Source organism: Dermochelys coriacea, chromosome 1 (assembly GCF_009764565.3).
Source record: "Dermochelys coriacea isolate rDerCor1 chromosome 1, rDerCor1.pri.v4, whole genome shotgun sequence".
NCBI lineage: Eukaryota > Metazoa > Chordata > Testudines > Dermochelyidae > Dermochelys > Dermochelys coriacea.
This window is the reverse complement of record NC_050068.2, coordinates 2,543,725-2,566,037: the sequence shown is the minus strand read 5'-3', so window position 1 is coordinate 2,566,037 and position 22,313 is coordinate 2,543,725. Positions and strand designations below refer to the sequence as shown.

The 22,313-nt window shown below is 48.0% G+C and overlaps 2 protein-coding genes and 1 pseudogene across 4 annotated transcripts; all 3 read right to left on the bottom strand.

Annotated features, from left to right (window-relative positions):
- Nucleotides 1-404: 404 nt before the first annotated feature.
- Nucleotides 405-21,235, bottom strand: LOC119842321 (olfactory receptor 51I1-like). Of its 3 annotated transcripts, XM_043503969.1 has the most exons (3): nucleotides 10,036-10,165; nucleotides 9,231-9,366; nucleotides 405-3,071 (listed from the first exon to the last, which is right to left on the bottom strand). In XM_043503969.1, the coding sequence occupies exon 3, from the start codon at nucleotides 3,034-3,036 to the stop codon at nucleotides 2,092-2,094; it is 945 nt and encodes a 314-aa protein (XP_043359904.1). In that variant the 5' UTR covers nucleotides 3,037-3,071; nucleotides 9,231-9,366; nucleotides 10,036-10,165; the 3' UTR covers nucleotides 405-2,091. The 3 variants fall into 3 exon arrangements, with proteins under 3 accessions (XP_043359904.1, XP_043359905.1, XP_043359906.1); XM_043503970.1 differs by lacking the exons at nucleotides 9,231-9,366; nucleotides 10,036-10,165 and adding an exon at nucleotides 21,109-21,235; XM_043503971.1 differs by lacking the exons at nucleotides 9,231-9,366; nucleotides 10,036-10,165 and adding an exon at nucleotides 9,367-9,489.
- Nucleotides 8,372-10,158, bottom strand: LOC119844985 (annotated as a pseudogene).
- LOC119843522 (olfactory receptor 52D1-like) lies at nucleotides 20,622-21,479 on the bottom strand. Its single transcript, XM_043503930.1, has one exon. The coding sequence runs from the start codon at nucleotides 21,477-21,479 to the stop codon at nucleotides 20,793-20,795; it is 687 nt and encodes a 228-aa protein (XP_043359865.1). The 3' UTR covers nucleotides 20,622-20,792.
- Nucleotides 21,480-22,313: the final 834 nt, after the last annotated feature.

Below are 22,313 nucleotides of genomic sequence, written 5' to 3'. Positions count from 1 at the left end.
AGAAATATCTGATTGTTTCATTCCTATAATGTAAAGTATTAAAATGACTAAATCATATGATATATTCATGTAATAGAACAGTCCAAATGAAATGCAAAAAATAAAAATAAAGTCAACCTGGAATGTTTTTACCTTATTTAAACAAAAAAGATTGACATTAAATGAAACAAGAAAGTCAAAATGATTCATTTTGACGTGTCTCCATTGGAAATGTCATCAAAACAGAACGAGGAGTAATGGTCTCAGGTTGCAGTGGGGGAGGTCTAGGTTGGATATTAGGAAAAGCTATTTCACTAGGAGGGCGGTGAAGCACTGGAATGGGTTCCCTAGGGAGGTGGTGGAATCTCCTTCCTTTGAGGTTTTTAAGGCCCGGCTTGACAAAGCCCAGTCTGGGATGATTTAGTTGGGGTTGGTCCTGCTTTGAGCAGGGGGTTGGACTAGATATCTCCTGAGGTCCCTTCCAACCCTGAGATTCTCTGATTCTATGAGAATGGACACTTTCCTGTGGACCATTTTGGTTCTGGAAATGGCATTTTCAGACAGGAAAGCATTCCATGAGAAATGTCCCACCCACTCTAGTGAATAGCCTTTCCGATGCAAACTGCAACTCCACTCTGCAGCACTGTCCTCACCTTCCCACTGTTCTTGCCAGTTCTTCAGTCCCAGCAATAGCAACTTTAACAGTGCCTACCTACGAACTTGTGGCCGGCCATATTGCGTCAGACCAATTCCCTCCAGCCCAGTATCCTGTCTTCCAACAGTGGCCAGTGCCAGGTGCCCCAGAGGGAATGAACAGAACAGGTAACCATCAAGTGATCTATCCCCTGTCGCCCATTCCCCGCTTCTGGCAAACAGAGGCTAGGGGCACCATTAGGCTAAAAAAACCAAATACAATTTATGTCATGGGCCCATTGTATTGCCAAGTATTTCTGTCCATCTTCTTATTCCTCAAAGCTGTTTTCTTTTCTTGAATATATATAGCCAAGCAAAGTGTGGTTGCCCGTGCAACCCAATGGCATATCTCTGTTTATTTGTCTGTCTGTAACGTGATGACATTTGAATGCAGCCGATCAATTACAAAATTTCAGGGAATGTTCTAGCCATCAGTGGGCGTAACCCTGTGGATTTTGGTGGCAATCAGCAAACCAGAAAAGGAGAAAAGGGGAACACAAGGAGGAGTCCTTGGCATCTGGCTAGCGGAACCAGCAGCTTCAGCCACCTCAGGATTTGGATCTGGATTAAAGCAGTGGCTGATGGGAGCATAACAACTGCCCCCTGTCTCAGCTCTGGCCATTCAAAGCAGTTTAAAATGTTGCCCCTTTGGAAGACTGACAGACACAGAGAAGAAAACTAAGAATGCGGGGGGAGGGGGAAAATGGGGGGAGAGATTTGCATGAATCCGCTTAAATAGGGGGTGGCTTGTGGGGTTGAACAGAAGGACGCCTGAAGCCCCTGGTGTGTGCAAGTTGCTCAATTTGCAGCTGCAGAAAAGTGTGTGGCCTCCACCCAGTTACAAATATTGTTAATCTGCTGCTTTTGAGACAGTGCTGGCCCCCCCATCACAAACAGGACAGACAGATGGTTCCTGCTGCAGAACTTGGCTTGATTTAGCCCTGAACGTTATAGATTTGAGAGGTGGGTTTCCTGCTACCGATTCACATTTTGTATTCAGGTCACACCCACAAAGTGCCGGGCACTGCTCACACCCACTGGAAGCCACAGTCCCTGCCTCAAAAGACTGACTGACTTTGATTTCCTTTAACATCTGAGACTGTAATTTAAAGACATAAGGCAGGGGTTCTCAAATGTTTGTACTGGTGACCCCTTTCACACAGCAAGCCTCTTATAAATTAAAAACAAGTTTTTATGTATTCAACACCATTATAAATGCTGGAGGCAAATCAGGGTTTGGAGTGGAGGCTGACAGCTCGCGACCCCCCCAGTAATAGCCCAGTGACCCTATACACAGCTTGAATTGTTCTAGTATTTTATCGCTGGAGAGGTTTGAATGTCCTCTGAAAAGATACGATGTTCAGCCAACAAGCCATTCAAAACTCATCCAATAAAACCATATCCAACACAACTCCCACTTCACATTAAGTCTCTGGAGAATATTCGGGAGATCCTCTTGCGAATCTCCTTCGTCTTCACACTGTAAACAATTGGGTTTAACACAGGGGGGACAAAGAGGTAGGCACAGGATAGAAGAATATGCACAAGATGAGGGGCATTTTTCCCGAACCTGTGCATAACAGAGACAGCAATTATTGGGACGTAAAAGAGTAAGACAGCGCAGATGTGCGAGATGCAGGTGTTCAGGGCTGTGAGGCGCTGTTCATGGGATGAAATATTAAAAACAGTCCCTAGAATCTTAACGTACGATAGGATGATGAACACTGAGTCTAAGCCGTATGTGACAAGGATGGCAAATAATCCGTAGATGTTATTGATGGTTGTGTCCGCACATGCCAGTCTCATCATGTCTGGGTGCAAGCAGTAGGCATGGGAGAGGACATTGCCTTTGCAGATTGGCAGCCGTTTAATCAGAAAGGGGAAAGGGAAGAGCATGCTGGTACTTTTAATCACAATGGCCAGCCCAATTCTCACAATCCTGGGGTTGGTCAAGATGGCCACGTAGCGCAATGGGTCACAGATGGCGACAAAGCGATCCAACGACATGGCCAGTAAAATCCCCGACTCCATGAAAGAAAAGGAGTGAATGAAAAACATCTGGGCCAGGCAGGCATCAAACGGGACGTCTGCAACATGGAAGAAGAAGATGCTGAGCACCGTGGGCAGGGTCGACAGACACATACCAAGGTCATTGACCGAGAGCATGCAAAGGAACAAATACATGGGCTGATGGAGATGCCGGTCTGCCCAGATAATGCAGAAAACAGTACAATTCCCTACCATGGCGGTGACGTAGAACACACAGAAAGGGATTGAGATCCAGTGGTAAGCAGCTTTCTGGCCTGGGAACCCGGACAGTTGGAATGTGACAGGATGGAAGCTGGTGCTATTGAAATCCATCATGATGAGCAATCACTGTGCCGGTCAGCTCCAAACCCCTGTGTAAATGAAAAATGAACCTGACAGTTACCTTGAGACCAGGTGACAGGGAAGGGACCTGCAGTTCAGCATTGACTTGCAGAATGCCAATGTACAAGGTCCCGCTCTGGCAAGCCTGGGGCTGCTCTCCCCAGTGAAATCAATGAGGAGTTGTTCTGAATCAAGCCTGAGGAGCCAGGTTCCAAGAATTCATTTCCAGCCCTAGCTCTTTTAAAGGGAACCAACAGATTCTGCTCCCACAGTTCAAGAAAGTTCATCAGGAAGGAGGTTGGTAAATTGGCCCCCCACTAGTCACATTCAGAGTAGAAGTAAGGTGCACATTGTTAACAGCAAGGGAAATTAACCCTTGGAATGACTTAGCAAGGGCAGCTGTGAATTCCCCGTCACTAGCAACTGAGACTGCTCTAGTTCTAACAGGAATTAATTCAGGGCAGGTCTCTGGCCTGTGCAATGCAGTTGATCATGGTGGCCCCTTCTGGCCTTAAATCTATGAATCTCTGCCAGCCTGCGAATGATGCATGTAGCTCCTCTCCACCACCCGTCACCCTCTTGCTGCCCTCCTCCCCCATACAGCCACCAGAAGGCTGGAACCTGCACCCCGGCTCCGATTCTGGCACAGTGTGAAAGGTGGCAAGCCCCATGATCCCGCCGTGCATCTGAGCCCTGCCTCCCAGCTGGGCGGTGGGTAGTGCCACATCGGACAGGGATGCAGCTAAATGCAGAATCGGGACCTGCATTTAACTGGCCATACAATCGCCAGCCCTCTTAGACTCTTTGAAGGCGGGGAAAGGACAGATTTATTATTGCGAACGAGTGTTAATATGATTCCCCATTTGTGCATCCAGCACTTTACAAATGATTAAAGGGACAGGCCCCAGCCATGAGAACTCACAGGTTGCAGGCTGGCCCCTGTCCTCACCTACACATCGGCTGTGCAATGTTGTGGAGTTCGGTAGGGCTCGACAGCCCGTAAACCCGGGCAGGATTTGTCCCAAAGGCTAAGTCTGCACTGCTCATGGACACCCGCTGGTGCAAGCTTCCATCCAGATGGAGCGTGGGGCATGGTGGCAGAGGCAGGGCTCAGCTGTGCCGAGGACAAACCGACCTGGAACCGTGTGTGTGCATGTCTGTGAGTGTGTCTGTGTGTGTGTCTGTCTCTGTGTGTGTGTGAGTGTGTCTGTCTCAGTGTCCGTGTGTGTGTGCGTCTGTGTGTGTGTCTGTCTGTCTCTGTGTGTGTGAATGTGTCTGTATGAGTGTGTGTGGCTGTGTGTGAGATTGTGTGTACGTGTGCCCATGTGAGTGTGTCTGTGTTAGTGTGTCTGTTTCTGTCTCAGTGTCTGTGCATCTGTGTGTGGAGGACTGTCTGTGTTTGTGTGTGTCCGTGTGAGTGTCTGTCTGTGTGTGTGTGTGAGTGTGTCTCTGTGTGTGAGTGTGCGTGTCCGGTGAGTGTCTCTGTGTGTGTGTGTCTTTCTGTGTGTGTATGTGGGAGAGAGAGAGTGAAATATGTGGAAATGTTCTCCTTAAGGTTTGAAGAGCCATGTCAGGCCAGAAGGCAGAGGTGTCTGGCTGGGGCTTAGCAAGGGAATAGTGAGAAGAGCTTGATGAGATTTGACATTCCTGCGGCATCTTGGTGCACCACAGAGCCACCCAGCTCATGCAGGTCCCACAGGAGGCAGAGAAACACTGGCCAGAGGCAATGGGGCAAATCCCTCCTCTTATGATAAAGCCCCGGGACAATGAACTCTCATGCGGAGCTGAGGAGATCTCAGGCTTTAAACTCATCTAAAAAAATCCACCCTGCCCTTTCCCCAGCTGCCTGCTTTTCTGTCTCAGAGCGACGAGCAGCTTTGCTGACCATGCTGCGTTTCATCCAATATGCCAGGAGGAAAATCGTCCAGAGCCAACTAACAAGTAAGGGGCAGAATTTCAAGAGCAGAGATGAGAGTTAGGCACCTAAGTTATCTCCTGCTAAATGGTGAAATCAATTTTAAAAGTGTCCTGATTATAAACTTTTTTTAAGCTTTATTGGACACATATCTCCCTGTAAAACTTAAAATAGAGGGTGTCAGGTAATCAACCCTCTTCTCTCAACTGCAGCTGACTCACCAGGGTGGACATGACGAAAATCTTCACCATTGAGGAAAAAAAGCCTCCAGACCTAGCCTGCCTGTAGCATATGCCACAGACTGCCAGGCACGGGAGAGTATTTACACTATATCCTTGCAGCAGCTCCTGGAGGTCACAAAGTCCACTGGGAACTCAACCAGAGGCTGATGTTTGAACACAGGTTAATCAGGCAAAGAAGTCACATACAGTAGCAAGAGCCCTGTGGCTTTTGCTGCTTGTATCCATTATCCTACATGAGAACATCAGAAAATAAGAATAACGAGGAGTCCAGTGGCACCTTAAAGACGAACAGATTTAACAGATTCAAATTGGTTAGTCTGTAAGGTGCCACCGGACTCCTGGTTGTTTTTGTGGATGCAGACTAACATGGCTACCCCCTGATAGAAAATAAGAACGGCCACACTGAGTCAGACCAGTTCCATCTAGCCCAGAATCCTGCCCTGTGACAGTGGCCAGAGCTCAGGTGCTTCACAGGGAATGAACAGAACAGAGCAATTATCAATTGATCCATCTCCTGTTGTCCACTCCCAGCTTCTGGCAAACAGGGGCTAGAGAAACTCAGAGCATGGTTTTGCATCCCTGCCCATCTTGGCTAATAGCCATTGATGGACCTAACCTCCAAAAAATCTCGTGCTTTTTTGAATCCTGTTATAGTTTTGGCCTTCACAACGTCCCCTGGCTATGAGTTCCACAGGTTGTACATTGTGTGAAGAAGTCCTACCTTATGCTTTTTTTTAAAACCTGCTGCCTATTCATTTAATTGGGTGACCCTGGTCTGTGTGTTATGGAAAGGAGTAAATGACACTTCCATATTCACTGTCTCCCCACCAGTCATGATTGTATAGACCTCTGCCATATCCCCCTCCCCCCCCCTCGTCTCTTTTCCAGGCTGAAAAGTCCCAGTCTGATTAACCTCTCCTCATACGGAAGCTGTTCCATCCCCCTCATCATTTTTGTAGCCCTTTTCTGTACGTTTTCCAATTCCAATATATCTTTTTTAAGATGAGGTGACCAGAACTGCACTCAGGATTCAAGGTGTGCATATGCCATGATTTATATAGCGGCAATATGATATTTTATGTCTGATTATCTATCCCTTTCCTAACGGTTCCCAATATTCTGTTCACTTTTTTGGCTGCCACTGCACATTGAGGGGCTGTTTTCAGAGAACTCTCCACAATGACTCCAGATCTCTTTCTTGAGTGGTAACAGCTAATTTAGACCTTCTCATTTTATATGTATAGTTGGGATTATGTTTTCCTATGTGCATTACTTTGCATTTATCTACATTGAATTTCATCTGCCATTGTGTTGCCCAGGCACCTAGTTTTGAGAGATCCTTTTGTAACTCTTCACAGTCAGCTTTGGACTTAACTAACTTGAGTATTTTGTATCATCTGCAAACTTGTCATATCACTGTTTCCCCCTTTTACAGATCATTTATGAATACGTTGAATAGGAAAGGTTCCAGTACAGACCCCTGAGGGACCCCACTATTTACCTCTCTCCCTTCTGAAAATTGACTGTTTATTCCTACCTTTTGTTTTCTGTCTTTGTTTTCTGACTCGTTACTGATCCATGAGAGGACCTTCCTTCTTGGACCTTGCTTCTTATCTTATGACAGCTTACTTTGCTTATGAGCCTTTGATGAGGGACCTTGTCAAAGGCTTTTTGAAAAGCCAAGTCCATTACATCCACTGGATAACCCTTGCCCACATGTGTGTTGACGCCCTCAAAGAATTCTAGTAGAGTGGTGAGGCATGATTTCCCTTTACCAAAGCCATGTTGACACTTCCCCAACAAATCGTGTTCATCGATGTGTCTGATAATTCTCTTCTCTGCTATGGTTTCAACCAATTTGCCACGTGCTGAAGTCAGCCTTAGCAGCCTGAAATTGCCAGGATTGCTTCTGGAGACTTTTTTTTAAACATTGGCATTGCATTAGCTCTCCTCCAATCATTGGGTACAGAAGCTGATTTAAATGACAGGTTACAGACCCATGTGACCTGTGACCCCAGATCTACTCTCCACAGAGACACAGTTACCCTGGATCACGCCCAGTACAACATGGCTGGGACCCACACGGACTATTGTATACTCAGTGAGAATAAAGGGGAGGGGAGCCCATATGGTGTCCTAGAGACGAGGCAGATGTGGAGGAGCACGACACCTTGTGGACCATGGGTCACAGGGTGGGAAGTACAAGTCTGGCTCTCTGGATGGAAAGAAACCATGAATAGGAGCAGACATCCCCCCACACACAGACACTCGAGGGACACAAAGCAGGTGTAAAGGGGATTGGCCTGGAGTGCCCTGTGGATGTGCGGCAGAAATGAATTGGAACAGCACCTACGGGGCATCTTAGGCATCCTGTGCGTGTGTGTGAGCGGCTTTGCGGATCCTGAGTACTCCGGGAGGGGGTGGCCCCTCTATAGCCCTTTCCAAAGCCCACCTTTGAGAACGGGTGTGAGAATGTGGCTGTCTGGATGCACTGCATGTGAGACTGGGTCCCTCACCCCTAGCGCCCAAAGCCTGGCGCACGGTAATAGACTCAGCCCGGCTCTGCAGCCCCTTGTGTGCAGAGCTCCCAAGCCTCATTGTAAGGTTTAAAGTCTTGTTGTTTATTTATAGTGCCTGGTTCCCATCCCCCGAGGTCCTGGGCAGTGAGAGACACAAACACAAAGTAACAGACAGACCTTGCCCTAACCCACACAAATGGGGGGAGGTGAAAGTGAGACAGAGAAGGGAAGAGACACACCCAAGGGCACAAAGCCAGTCACTGGCAGAACTGAGCTTTAGAACCCAGGTCTCCGGGCTCCCAGTCCAGTGTCCTGTGTCTGCTGCAAAACAGACTCCCAAAACCATCACTTTCCCCAGCTCTCCACGGGCACCACTAGCTCACTGGTTAAACTTTCTATCTCCGTCCAGGACATGGTAGCATGGACTAGCATGGAGGGTCCGCGGTCATTGCAACCCTGCGCAGGTCTGAGGCTGTCACCGTCACTGAGCCAGGCTGGGCAGGTTTACTGGTTAGTTATTCCAGCCCTTCCTTGGACCTGCAGCAGAGCAGTGTCCGGAGGGGCTCTCAGCCCTCTGCACTGACTTATCCGCACTCCAGCATGTTATCACTGCCCCTGGCGATGGAGTGCTAGGTTGAAAACCATCAAGCCCACAGAGCGGGCAGACACAGTCTGGCCCTGAATGTGTTGTAATTAACACCAGGCAGGGAGATGAGATCGATGTTGATGCCAAGGGGCAGCATCCTTCAACTTAATACCTGTGGGGACTAAAAGAGAACAGACCGTGCCATTGGGGAGAGTGCCACACGTTGGATGTTAATTTATCTGTGTAATACACAGTGCTGATTTCTTAAATGTTAACAGCCCGGCCCATGTTAGATTGAAAGTCATGGAGAAGCAACTGTGCACTGTCTCTGGTACTGCCGTGAAAAAGACCAGATCAAAATCTGCTGCTGGAACGGCTAGTGTGGTCTTGTTGTATTATTATTATATTTGCATTGCTTTTATTTATAAGACATTTGCAATATCCCCCAGCTCCAAATATGAACGAGTCTAGAACAGTCATACAATGTCAATTCAAGTTTAACACCACCTGCGTCGTACAAAGAACTGTGCATAATCAATGAACAAAATAGAGAAGAAACATCCCCCGAAAGGCTACAATTCACCCACCTAATCTCAGACTTTGTGGCATCTCTTTTTTCATGGTCAGCCAACCACCCAATACAGAAATCATGGCCTAAAGTTTCAAATGAGATATGAGATTTTGGTTGCTTCCGTTTTTAGGTGCCCAATCAGAGATGTCTTCAAAGTGTTGATTTTCAGAGAACAAGTGCCCAACCCTTTTTGAAAATCAGGCCCTTTGCAGTGCCTCCAATTGGGTACCTCATAACTGAAGACTCCCAAATCACTAGCCACTTCTGAAACTTTAAGACACCCATCTATCCATCCTCTTACAAACCCAAGAGATATACACCAGAAACCATCTCACACCCAGGTTGGGATAGTTACCTAGAGAACATTTTGAGGATGCTCTTTCGAATCTCCTTGGTTTTTATACTGTAAACTATGGGGTTATCACAGGGGCACAAAGAGGTAAACACTGGACATCAGAACGTGGACCAGCGGCGGGGAGTTCTCGCCATACCTGTGTATGATAGAGACTGTGATCAGCGGAATGTAGAATATTAAGACAGCACAGACGTGGGAGACGCAGGTGTTCAGGGCCTTGAGACGCTGCCCCCCAGAAGCGATACTGAAGATGGTCATCATAATTAGAATGTAGGAGATGACAATAAGCAACAAATCTATTCCGAAGACAATGAGAACAGCACATAAGCCATAGATGTTATTGACGGTGATATCCGCACATGCCAGCCTCATCACGTCTGAGTGCAGACAGTAGGTGTGGGAGAGGGCTTTGGCGTGGCAGAAAGGCAAGTGTTTAATAAGAATGGGTAATGGTAAAAACCACACCAAAGCTTCTAATCACAATGGCCAGCCCGATTCTCATGATCCTGGGTTGGTCAAGATGGACGCATAGCGCAGCGGGTCACAGATGGCGACAAAGCGATCGAACGACATGGCCAGTAAATCCCTGACCCCATGTTGGAAAGGAGGTGAATGAAAACATCTGGGCCAGGCAGGCGCCGAACGCGACATCTGTGACATCGAAGCAGAAGGTGCTGAGCACCGTGGGCAGGGTCGACAGTGAGACACCAAGGTCGTTGATCGACAACATGCAAAGGAACAAATACATGGGCTGATGGAGACGCCGGTCTTTCCAGATAATGAAGAGAACAGTGCAATTCCCTACCATGCTGGTGACGTAGAACACACAGAAAGGGATCGAGATCCAGTGATTAGCAGCTCCCAGGCCTGGGAACCTGGATAGTTGGAACGTTGCAGGCTGGAAGTTGGTGCTATTGAAATCTGTCATGATGAGCCGTCGCTGTCCCAGTCAGCTCCAATCCCCTGTGTAAATGCAAAATGAACCCGTGAGTTTACCCTGTGATTAGAAAAGAGGAAAGGGCAGTGCAGGGCGCTGTACCACAATCCTTAGTCACACTGACAGCTCTTACCTGTTCTCAGTTGTCTCCAGGCGCCACCATGATACAAATCGTATAGCGGAGTGGTAATCGTTACTTCCAGAGACCAGCTTCACCTAAAAGACAGGCTGCAATTCTCAGCTCTGTCTCAAGTGTGATTCATCGAAAGTATTGTACCTGGCCCCATACGTCCACGGCTGCTATCTGCGATGCACTGCGTCACACCTGACACGGTGCTGTAGCCGGGGTGGTCCGGGACAGGAGGGCGACAAGGTGGGGGAGGGAATATCTTCGATCAGACCACACTTCCTTTGGTGAGAGACAGTGACAAGCCTTTGACCTCCCACCGAGCTCTTCTGCAGGGCTGGGACAAGCCTTCAGACGAGCTCTGTGTGAGCTCAAAGCTCGTCTCTCTCACCCACCGAAGTTGGTCCAGTCAAAGATATTCCTTCCCCCATCTTGTCGTCTGTTGTCCTTATACAGCACCTGAGACCTGACTTCAATCCCTGCTGGCACCCTTGCCACGCCAGCTCCTCCACTGGCCTTCAGTAACCCCCTTCGTGATGAGGGACAAGTCCAGGGCCAGGCCTTGCTAGGCGCAAGGGAGGGCAGAGTCACTGGGTGCTCAGGCCAGCAAGTGCTCCCCTCCAGGTGGCTGCTCCTGTGCTTCATTGCTCTGAGGGCTCGGGCCTGCGGGATCAGCACCCTGCAGGATGCAGCCCTGGCTGAGCCACTGGAATCCCTACAGGGCAATTCCCACCCCCAAACTCTGCCCCACCCAGATTTTCAAGCCACATTTGAGATGAAAAATATGCCCTAAATCTAAGCAGGCAGCCAGGGAACTGCCCTGTGCGGGTCCATTCTCACCCACACCTATCGCACCGACAGCATGTGAAACAAGCGCATTGGGAGACCACATGAGGCAAATGCAGGGCAGCTCTCAAGTGAAGGGTCTCTGGTGCCCATCCTACAATCAGACCCTCGTAGACAGACTCCTGCCAAGCCCCCTGGAATGGGGCTGCACACAGGCAACGGGGGTCCAGTCAGTAGGATCTGATTGATTGCAAGTGACTGCAAGATCAGGGCCTATTATAGTACATATCGCATGTGTGCACTAGGGCACATGCATCCCACACATATGGTACATCCTTTCCCAGGCGTGCCTTGCAGCATGTCTCCAATTTCCTGCAGTGCACATGGATATGGGCAGCTTTCCAGCCTGAAATCTCTTGCTAGATTGAGGCGGTGCCTGAAATAAGTTCAGGCCACTGCAGATTCCATATGCAGGGGCCAGGTTCACTCAGTGCTCGGTCTCCAGGGTGCCAGCAGTTGCACAAGGGCCAGGAGGATAAGGACTCATTTTAAGACCCTCTGTCCTGTTGTCATGGCCGTTTGGGACAATAAACCATAAGACGATTCCAGTGTGCTAAATGCTGTGAACGCTCCTGCTCCGACTCCCTGCGCCACAGAGGCCCCCCTGGTCTCTCAAGGAACTAACAGGCTTGGAGGAATGTCTGAAGCTGCAGCAACGTCGGGTGCATCTTGGGAGCGGAAAATTTTTTAAAAGAGCACCTGCCCAACAGACTTGCCTGGCAATGACATTTTTGCTGAGCACAACCAGCCACCCCCTCGCCCTTTGCCTAGCACCCCTTCAGCCTACTCACCAGCAACATGCAGGGCCGTGGGAGCAGGCAGACCTGCTCTTTACCAGGCATAAAGCTTCACTGGTCGAAGCGTGTGCCCACTAGGCTCGCAGCGCACGGGTAATTTTAATGTACCACTAATGAAAGCCATTTGGGGACCGTTCCATTAGTGGGGAATGTCTACAAGTATTTAAAGAAGGGAATAAAGCGAGGGGGGAGTTAATGATTAACCCTGGAGCATATGGAACTTACTCTGGGACCAGCCTTACCTAGCATGACACACAGGTAGACGGCAGAGCTGCTGGTTTCATGCTCACGCCAGGGGTGCGAATGTTCGCACAAGCCCCTGGCTCTCACCGACATTCTTGCTTCGCGAGGAGAGCTGGGAACCTGGCCATCAGCTGCCCTGAATAAAGATTCAGTTAAAACCCCCTTGAGTTTGAACATCATATTACGGGGTCCTCTTTACTCTGCCAGGCAGGAGGGCCGCGCTGTCATGACAGGGCATGGCTGCAGCTCCCTGGACATACCCCAACTAGCTTCAACCTGGCTAGCGCTGGGTCCGGGAGCAGTGATGCTACGGTAATGTGCACGTCTGTGCCGGCGGGCCCTGGGCTAGTCCACCCAGCGTGCCAGGGCTGCAGCTTCGTTTCACCGAGTGAGAGAGCCTCAGGCCAGTCTGACCTCCTGTCTCTCACAGGCCACGAACCCCACCCAGCACCGCATGCTGAACTCAGCCACTGAAGTGAGACCAAAGTATTCCAGCCCTCGGGAGACTGGGCCCCAAGCAGCGCACAGGAGAGACCGAGGGGCACGAGGCCCCCACAATGGCAGGGAACTGATCAAGTGAGAGATACCCAGCTAATCCTGGCAAGTGACTCGCCCCCTCACGCTGCAGAGGAAGGCGAAAAAGCCCCAAGGTCCCTGCTAATCTGCTGTCCTTCCCAAACCTACATATGACAGTCGGACCCAGAGCAAGTGAGCAAGAACCAGCCATGCAAGCTGGTCTTTCTGAAAGAGAGAGCAATCAGTTCCACCTCAGACTCCCAGCTCTCCCCATCCAGTGCCCCCTCTCCAGCCGTGACCATCTCGGGCGCTTCAAGGGAAGGAGATTAAAAACACCCAGAATGCATTGGGGGAGGGAGAATCCCTTCCTGACCCCTGCAGGGGGCTGGCTGGAGCCCTGAAGCATGAGCTTTAGGAACATAAACTGGAAGTGAGCCCTAGGGTTGCTGAGCCCTGCCCCTACCATCACAAAATAGCTAGATTAAAGCTAGCCCAAGCTTTCATCTTACCCTGTGATTGCAATATAGACATACCCAAAGGCAGAACATTGTTCAGTGGCTGGAAATTGAAGCTAGCCAAATTCAAGGTGGAAATAAGATTTGCTGCAGTTCTAGTTACTGGGTATGATAGCGTCACATCCATAGCAGAGAAGAACAACATCCACTAGTGCAGAAATCACAAGATTCAGTCCTGTAGCGTGAGCTATGCAGGAGGTCAAACTGGCTGATCACACTGCGCCCTTTGGCCTCCGAATCAATGAAATGGTGGCACAAAGGGAGAAACCTGGATTAAAATGTTCTTGAATGCTTCTGGATCCAGGTCCTAACAGATACAGCACAAGACGCACTATTAGCTGGTGTCTGCTAGCCCCTCCCCCCCCCATCCCACTAGGTACAGGATGACCGGCTCTTTATGCACCTATCTACAATTTTTAGGAAAAAAAGGTACTTGATCATGGGGGACTTTAATCTGGGTGACATATCCTGGATGTCTTATTCTGGCAATGCTAAAACATGCTTGGAATTCCTAAATATTACAGATGAGATGTTCCTAACTCAAAAAGTGTTGCATCCAATATGGGGGAATTCTACATTAGACCATGTCCTAGCCGATAAAGAGGAACTGATCACAGAACTGAAAAGTAGTGGTCGCTTAGATACATATGCTCATGACTTGATCACATTTATAATATGCAAACAGAATAAAGCCCAGTCCAGTAATATATATATATACTGGAACTTTAAAAGGGCCAGTTTCAAAAAGGTGAAAATAATTATCAGCCAAGGCAGCTGGAAGGAAGAATTGAATCAGAAAAATGTGAATGATCATTGGGAATCACCTAACAACACCAAATAGCCACAATCGCACAATTCAAGAAGAAGGCCATATACGTAAAAAAAAGATGACCAGGTTTAGAGGGGAAGTGAAGGCAGCAGTAAATATCTATCTATCTATCTATCTATCTATCTATCTATCTATCTATCTATCTATCTATCTATCTATCTATCTATCTATCTATCTATCTATAACAAATGACAGAAAGAGGAAATTGATAGCAATGAATATAACTCAGAAGCTAGGAATTTTAGAAAATTGATAAAGGAAGCCAAAGGACACAAAGAGAAAGTGTTCAATAAATATTTTTGTTCAGTATTTAGGAAAAAAATGTATGATGTAGTCATATCATATAGTGATGTTAATACTCTTTCAATGCCACTAATATCTCAGGAGGATGCTGGAAGCAGCTACTAAAATTGGATATTTTAAAATCAGCAAGTCTGGATAACTTGCACCCAAGAGTTTTAAAAGAGCTGGCAGAGGAGCCAACTGGCCTAAGTTCTTTGTTCCCAGATGTATACATTTACATCTAGCCATATAAGCGTACATATTTCTTGCTTTGCCCAGTTTTTCAAGTGACCCAGAACCGTCTGTAGCAGTGACCTGTCCTCTTCATTATTTACCACTCCCCCCATTTTTGTGTCATCTGCAAATTTTTTAGTGCATTGCGAGGTTGGGGCTTAGATTCTTGATGAGCCCTTGTCATAACAAATTGATTAATCAGCTGTGTTCACCACCTCAACTCACTTTATAGGCTGGGAGATTTGTAATAAATGAAACTGATCTGTTTACATTTATGTTTCTTCTGGGTATACTTAGTTCATTCATTGTGTAGTTGAAATTCCTTCCTCCTGACTGCACAGAAAAAGCTTTATGATCTATAAGTCCAAATCCTCAGGTGGCATAAATTGGCATGGCCCAAATTATCTAACTTGACATTAATAATGATTAAATATGAATGGTGACCAATAATATCTGCACCCACACAGAAGAGGCACAATATAAGGGAATTTAAGTGCATATTCAATCTTCTGCATTGGCCTATAGATCGTAATAGTTATAGCACATGGAACCTTCCCATGTCTGCAGAATCTGTGAACCGTAGGCAAGCCAACTATGGGGGATGTATAATAGGAAGACAGAGAAGATATTGAACAAACAATTGTTTAAAGCTGTGAGATGTTCTTCTTGGGATGTAATGCTCAAGACTGCCTTAACCATCCCAAGACAATGAGCAACAGGTCTAGCACCACTATGATAATGGCTAAAGCCGAGTCCTACGTAGTATTGAATGTGATATCGGCACACACCAGCTTGATCATATCTTGATGCAGACAATACTAATGAAAGGGCCCATGGGACCTACAGAACAGTGACCCCCTCAGCAGAAAGAGTGAGGGGAGCACTTCTAAGATGCATCTGCATAGACTAGCCAGTCTGATCTTGGCTATTCTTGGGCTGGTGAGGATGGAGGCATATCTCAGAGGGAGTCAGATGGTGACATATCTATCCAAGGCCATGGCCAGAAACTCCGAGGATTCCAGGAAGGAAAATGAATGAGCAAAATAAAATTGAGCAAAACAGGCATCACACTGAATTGCTCTGGAATTAAACCAGAATATACGCAGCACCACTGGCATCATGGACAGAGACAAACCCAGGTCGGTGACAGCCAGCGTAGAAAGGAAATAGCCCACATGGGCTCATGCAGGCTTGGATCTGTGTTTTATGACAAACAGAAACATGCAGTTTCCTACAAGTGATTCGATGTAAATAGAAGAGAAAGGGAGGGAAAGCCAGAGGCGAGCAGCTTCCAGCTGCCGGATGCCCATCAGGATGAATGTGAAAGTAGTGGCGTTGGTGCTGTTGAAAGACGACATGGTGGTGTACGGGGGATAATCTGTATTAAAATGAACAAGCGAACAATAAGTGGTGAAGAGGAAATGTACAACTGAGCAACAAACCAAATGTATGCAAAGCCCAAACCCAAGCTAGCTGAATGCAGATTTACTGGGAACATGCCACCAAACACACATATGATGCACTTTACTATAGAAATGAATTATAGTTTCTACCCCATAAACCCCATTCCTTTTCTTCCAAAGTGCAACATCATCTCCTAGTATTTGGAAAGTGTGCGGGGCAAACCTTCAAAATGCTTGTTTGGTCACTGAATAAATATTACATGTATGAAAAGTTGGGGGGAAACCAAACTGTGTATTTTAGTGTAACCTCCAGCTACATTATCAGCACAGGGAAGCTTTCGGAAAAAGGGATGTATAAGACTAGAATGTCCAGAGTGAAAGGGGCTCTGCTTTTAAGGATCGGAAACAACCTTGGATAATCTAGTACATTTGCAGAACCATATAAACAGGTGACAGTGATTTCATTCTGGATGCAGACTGGAGAACTGAAGGAAAAGCAGTAGCCATCAAAGGGGTCTCTTCTGAATGGCAAATGTCCTAATCTGCTGGCTAGGAACTGAATGACGGATGCAGCAGATCGGCACCTGCATTCTTTGTAAAGGCTCGATCCAAACCTCTGTGGAGTCAGTGGGAGTCTGTTCTTTGACTTCACGGGGCTTTGGATCAGGCCCTGACAGCCCTGGGTCAAAGGACAGAGATTTTGCTTCTATACATGGAAAACCTGCCCTACAGCGAGAGACTTAATAAGATGAGCCCGAGCACTGAATGGGGGAGACACTGCTGGGAGTAAGCGGCTCTTTAGTCTTGCAGACAAAGCATAACAAGATACAGCCAATGTTTGGAACTGAAGCTAGACAAATTCAGACAAGAAATAAAGTCCCAGCCACTGGAGCAGCTTATTGAGAATTCTCAGCACTTGGTATCTTTGGATTCAGCGCGGGATTCTTCCTAAACGCGGGCTGCCATTGCCAGAGACCTTAGGCACTTGACATAGGAACTACAAGGAGAGATTCTAAGTCTTGTGCTACACAGGAGGGCCGGCGAGGTGAGCTGGCAATCAATGAACCACAGGGAAAAGCACAATTTACAAGTAAAGGAAGCAAACACAGGGTAACAGTTCCTATGTAAACTCGGTTTCCGAGGAGCAGCCGGGTTAGTCTGTATCCACAAAAAGAAAAGGAGGAACTTGTGGCACCTTAGAGACTAACACATTTATTGGAGCATAAGCTTTCGTGAGCTACAGCTCACTTCATCGGATGCATTCGGTGGAAAATACAGTGGGGAGATTTATATACATGCAGAGAACATGAAACAATGGGTGTTACCCTACACACTGTAACCAGAGTGATCAGGTCAGGTGAGCTATTACCAGCAGGAGAGTGGGGGGGGGAACCTTTTGTAGTGACAAGGTGGGCCATTTCCAGCGCTTGACAAGAACATCTGAGGAACAGCGGGGGTGGGGGAGGAGGAATAAACATGGGGAAATAGTTTCCCGGTGCCCTGGCTTTTAATGTCCAGTGACTGCTGGCACCACAGCAGTTCGACTGCCGGGCAAGGCGCTGCTAGCCCCAACGTTTGCCAGCAGCTGTGGGCGGCCCTGACCCCCAGGGAATTGGGGAAATGCCCAGCGGCAGGGGAAAGAGATGGGGCAGGATGGGCAATTGCACAGCTCCACAAGGCAGCTCACCCTGATGGGGTCCCAGGCCTTTCCCTCCGGGGCACCTGGCACTGGCTGCTGCCGGAAGACAGGATCCTGGGCTAGATGGACCGTCGGTCTGACCCAGTAGGACCATTTTTATGTTCTTACCCTCATGCAGGGACGGAAGGGACCCAGCAGCCAGCTATGGGGCTGCAGAAAAGGCTGCTGAATGGCCTAGGAGGGAAGGACTCCATCCGCTCAATTTCTGGGCAACTTCTTTGTCCCCCCGAGCTGAGCTCAGCATTTGTGTGCAGACTGAACCCTGATTAGTTCATGGCCTCCTTGGGGGGCAGGGTTTTCTGGGCTGGAGAGGGCCCATTTGCTCCCAGCAAGGTGAAAGGAGCTGGGGAGTGGTTGAGGGGCCCTCCTCCTGCTGGATGGAAAACGCTGAGGAGGCAACCAGGACTGGACCGACCACCCCACACTTGCTGCTGAGCCAGTGGGCAATGCTGCCCCATAAGGAGGAGCTAGAACACCTCGTAGCTGAGAGGCAGCATGGTCCAATGGACCAGGACCTTGGCTGCCAGTCAGAAGACCTCAGTCCTATTCCTGGTTATGCCACTGACTGCCTGTGTGACCTTGGTGAAGTCACTTCATCTCTGTGCCTCAGTTTCCCACTACATCTCTTTTTCATGCTATAAGCTGTTGGGAGGCAAGAGATGGATGGACACTTGTTCACTATGCCTGGAGCCACACTGCAGCAGGGAGGGGGAGCCATGGAGAGCCAGCCGCGCACCAGCCCCACTCAAACCAACGCCCGGAGAATGGCAGCATCACCACAGCAGCTCAGGTTAGTGTGGCCCCATCCAACCCCCTGGTGCGCACGTGGGTGGCTTGCCCGCATCGCTGCCTGAGCCACCATGTGTCTGCCCAGCCTCCCAGATGTCGCCCGTGTGGCTGTGCAGTGCCTAGCTGTGACATTATTGACATGAACGGTGACCGTATAGATCATAGTTGCAACCACTGTTATATATTTGCAGCAAATATTGTACAAAGGTTGTCGTGTGAGGTGTCTATGGAAAGGTTATGATGTGCGGGTTATGCTTCTGCTAGCTGTATGTGTGTATCATTTTGTAGTTTAAGTTATAAATATTGGCTATGAACTTGTATCTCAGTGTGTTTGATTTTAAGTAGCCTTAGTGAAGCATTTGCTCAGCTTCTTGAGAAAGGACTATTCTCAGTAAGTGCCCAATCCAGAAACACTTAACTGACAATGGACTTTGGGAGATGCCAATCCACATCTGAGCTGTCCTGGGAATATTCAAACTAACATGGAAACAATGGCGTCGGCCTGCAAAAAGCTGAATCATTCATAGACATGTGATGTGCCCAGGTGACTCCAGACTCCATCTTGTTGCTGTGATTATGCACAGGAGAACCAAGGGGTTTCTGCCCACAAGAGCAAGAATATAAAAGTCCCTGGAAACCCCTCCATTTTGTCTTCAATCCTGCTTCTTATTTCTGGAGGAACCTTGCTAAAAACTGAAGCTCTGAACAAAGGACTGAAAGACCCGTCCCGGCTGTGGATATTCTCCAGAGACTTGATTTGAACCTGCAGTTTATTCCATCACTGCTACAAGCCTGAACCAAGAACTTTGCCATGACTGTATGTCATTGATTCCATTTAACCAGTTCTAGCTCTCATCTATATCTTTTTCCTTTTATGCATAAATCTTTAGATTTTAGATTCTAAAGGATTGGCAACATTGTAATTTGTGGGTAAGATCTGATTTGTATATTAACCTGGGTCTGGGTCTTGGTCCTTTGGGATCGAGAGAACCTTTTTTCTTTTACTCGGGTATTGGTTTTCATAACCATTCATCCCCATCACGAGTGGCACTGGTGGTGATACTGGGAAACTGGAGTGTCTAAGGAAAAGGAGTACTTGTGGCACCTTAGAGACAAGTACTCCTTTTCTTTTTGCGAATATAGACTAACACGGCTGCTACTCTGGAGTGTCTAAGGGAATTGCTTGTGTGACTTATGGTTAGCCAGGGGGGTAAACCAAAGTCTTCTCCTTTTGGCTGGTTTTGTTTGCCTAAAGAGTAAAGGACCCCAGCCTGGGGCTGTGATTGCCCTGCTCTAAGCAATATGTACTGAATTGATACTCTCAGTTGTGTCCTGCCAAAGACGGGCAGGATAAAAACAGGCGAAGCCAAGCATGGCAGAAGCAAAGGAGCTTTGGGGTGGTCACCAGAACCCCTGGCATGCGTGTGGGTGTAAATACTGATCGCAAAAGTACCTGTGTTAATGCAACTGCCTTATCCCACCATCTTGCCTGTATTTCCCTCCCCCCCCGAAACCCTTCATTGGCACCAATCAGTTTTCATGCCCCGATGAACACAGTCATGGTGCCTGCGCGACCCTGAGTGTGTGGACTCTGTGGCGACAGCATCCCTAGCCACCCCGAAATGGGGGGAGTGGATGCTACCCTACCTGCGGCAGAGAGGTGGGTGCTTCCCCCCCTCCCTGAGGCCATGCTGAACTGCCGTGCCCCACACGCCAGCACTCGCTCACTACACAACATGAAAAGTGCAGGGAAATCACATGGAGAGCTGGCTTCCAAATCCCCATGTTTATTGACTATGTGTGAGCACACCGGACCAGCTGTCTCCGGGCCCTGCTGCCCCAGCAGGGTTCTGCTGGCTTTTGACATGGAAGACACTAGAGGATATGCAAACTATTGAAAGGGATATTAATTCCCATCCACTTCAGCTACAATCAAGCTCTACGGGTGAAACCACCCCCTCTTCCCGTGCAGGGACCCAGCATATGTGATTGTCACACACATATCACCACACTGGGCCAAACCTTGTTCTAATTGACAGCAATGTAATCCCAAATCCATTTCATGCAGATAATGCAAGTGCTCTGGATGTCCCGGACATCAGCTCTGCAGCCCCATACACACTGTGGTGTCCCCGGTCACTGGGAAAAGGGTTTTTCTTTGGCCTTTGTGTGGGTGGAACCAGCTCGTAGAGGTTGGCGAGAAGAATGTGGATGTGGCGGGGGACACTGCACCCAAAGCAATGGCTTAAGAACGAGAAGAAGGCCGGTATGTAAAATATTAATATGATGCAGAAGTGGGAACCGCAGGTGCGGAGAGCCTTGCTCCGGGCATCCTTAGGGGGAAGTCAGAAGACGGCCCTGAGGATCAGAGCGTAGGACACAGTGATAAAGATAATATCTAACCCTATGGCTGAGAAAGTGACAATCAAACCATACGCAATAATGACTGTGATGTTGGCACAGGCCAGCTGGACTATGCCCATGTGCTCACAGTAGGCGTGATGGACGATGTGGTGGCCACAGTATGGTAACCTTTTAAGGAACAAGACAAATGGGAGGACTACACACACGCGCCTGAGAATGCTTGCTACCCCTATTCTCCTTACCAGGGGCTTTGTTACTACAGCTCTGTATCTCAGGGGGTCAGAGGTGGCAACGTACCGATCAAATGACATGGCCAGCAGGATGGCCGACTCCAGAGCAAAAACCGCATGGACAAAGAACATCTGGGTGAAACAGGCAGCAAATGAGATTTCCCCAGCCTTGAACCAGAGCATGAGCAACATTTTTGGCACTGTGGTGGAACTGAGAATGAGATCCGAGCTAGCCAACATGGAGAGGAAAAGATACTTGGGCTGCTGCAGGCTTCGCTCCACCAGTCTGACTACGAGCACCCCGGTGTTCCTGGACAGAGAAGCGATGTACATGGAGCACAAGGGGACAGAGATCCAGATGTGGGCTGCTTCCAGCCCTGGGATGCCCAGCAGGATGAAGAGGTGTGAGCCAATGTCAGTACTGTTGATAGCTGACATATATTTATAGCCATATAAATAAGAAGAAAACTAAGAAAGAAGTGGGGCCGCTAAACACTGAGGATGGAGTGGAGGTTAAAGATAATCTAGGCATGGCCCAATATCTAAACAAATACTTTGCCTCAGTCTTTAATAAGGCTAAAGAGGATCTTAGGGATAATGGTAGCATGACAAATGGGAATGAGGATATGGAGGTAGATATTACCATATCTGAGGTAGAAGCGAAACTCAGACAGCTTAATGGGACTAAATCGGGGGGCCCAGATAATCTTCATCCAAGAATATTAAAGGAATTGGCACCTGAAATTGCAAGCCCTTTAGCAAGAATTTTTAATGAATCTGCAAACTCAGGAGTTGTACCAAATGATTGGAGAATTGCTAATATAGTTCCTATTTTTAAGAAAGGAAAAAAAAGTGATCCGGGTAACTACAGGCCAGTTAGTTTGACATCTGTAGTATGGAAGGTCCTGGAAAAAATTTTGAAGGAGAAATTAGTTAAGGACATTGAAGTCAATGGTAAATGGGACAAAATACAACATGGTTTTACAAAAGGTAGATCGTGCCAAACCAACCTGATCTCCTTCTTTGAGAAAGTAACAGATTTTTTAGACAAAGGAAATGCAGTGGATCTAATTTACCTCGATTTCAGTAAGGCGTTTGATACCTTGCCACATGGGGAATTATTAGTTAAATTGGAAAAGATGGGGATCAATATGAACATCAAAAGGTGGATAAGGAATTGGTTAAAGGGGAGACTACAACGGGTCCTACTGAAAGGCGAACTGTCAGGCTGGAGGGTGGTTACCAGTGGAGTTCCTCAGGGATTGGTTTTGG

Excerpts from the sequence above, each read along its gene's own strand:
- LOC119842321 (XM_043503970.1), bottom strand. The coding sequence starts at position 3,036 with ATGATGGATTTCAATAGCACCAGCTTCCATCCTGTCACATTCCAACTG.
- LOC119843522 (XM_043503930.1), bottom strand. The coding sequence starts at position 21,479 with ATGTCAGCTATCAACAGTACTGACATTGGCTCACACCTCTTCATCCTG.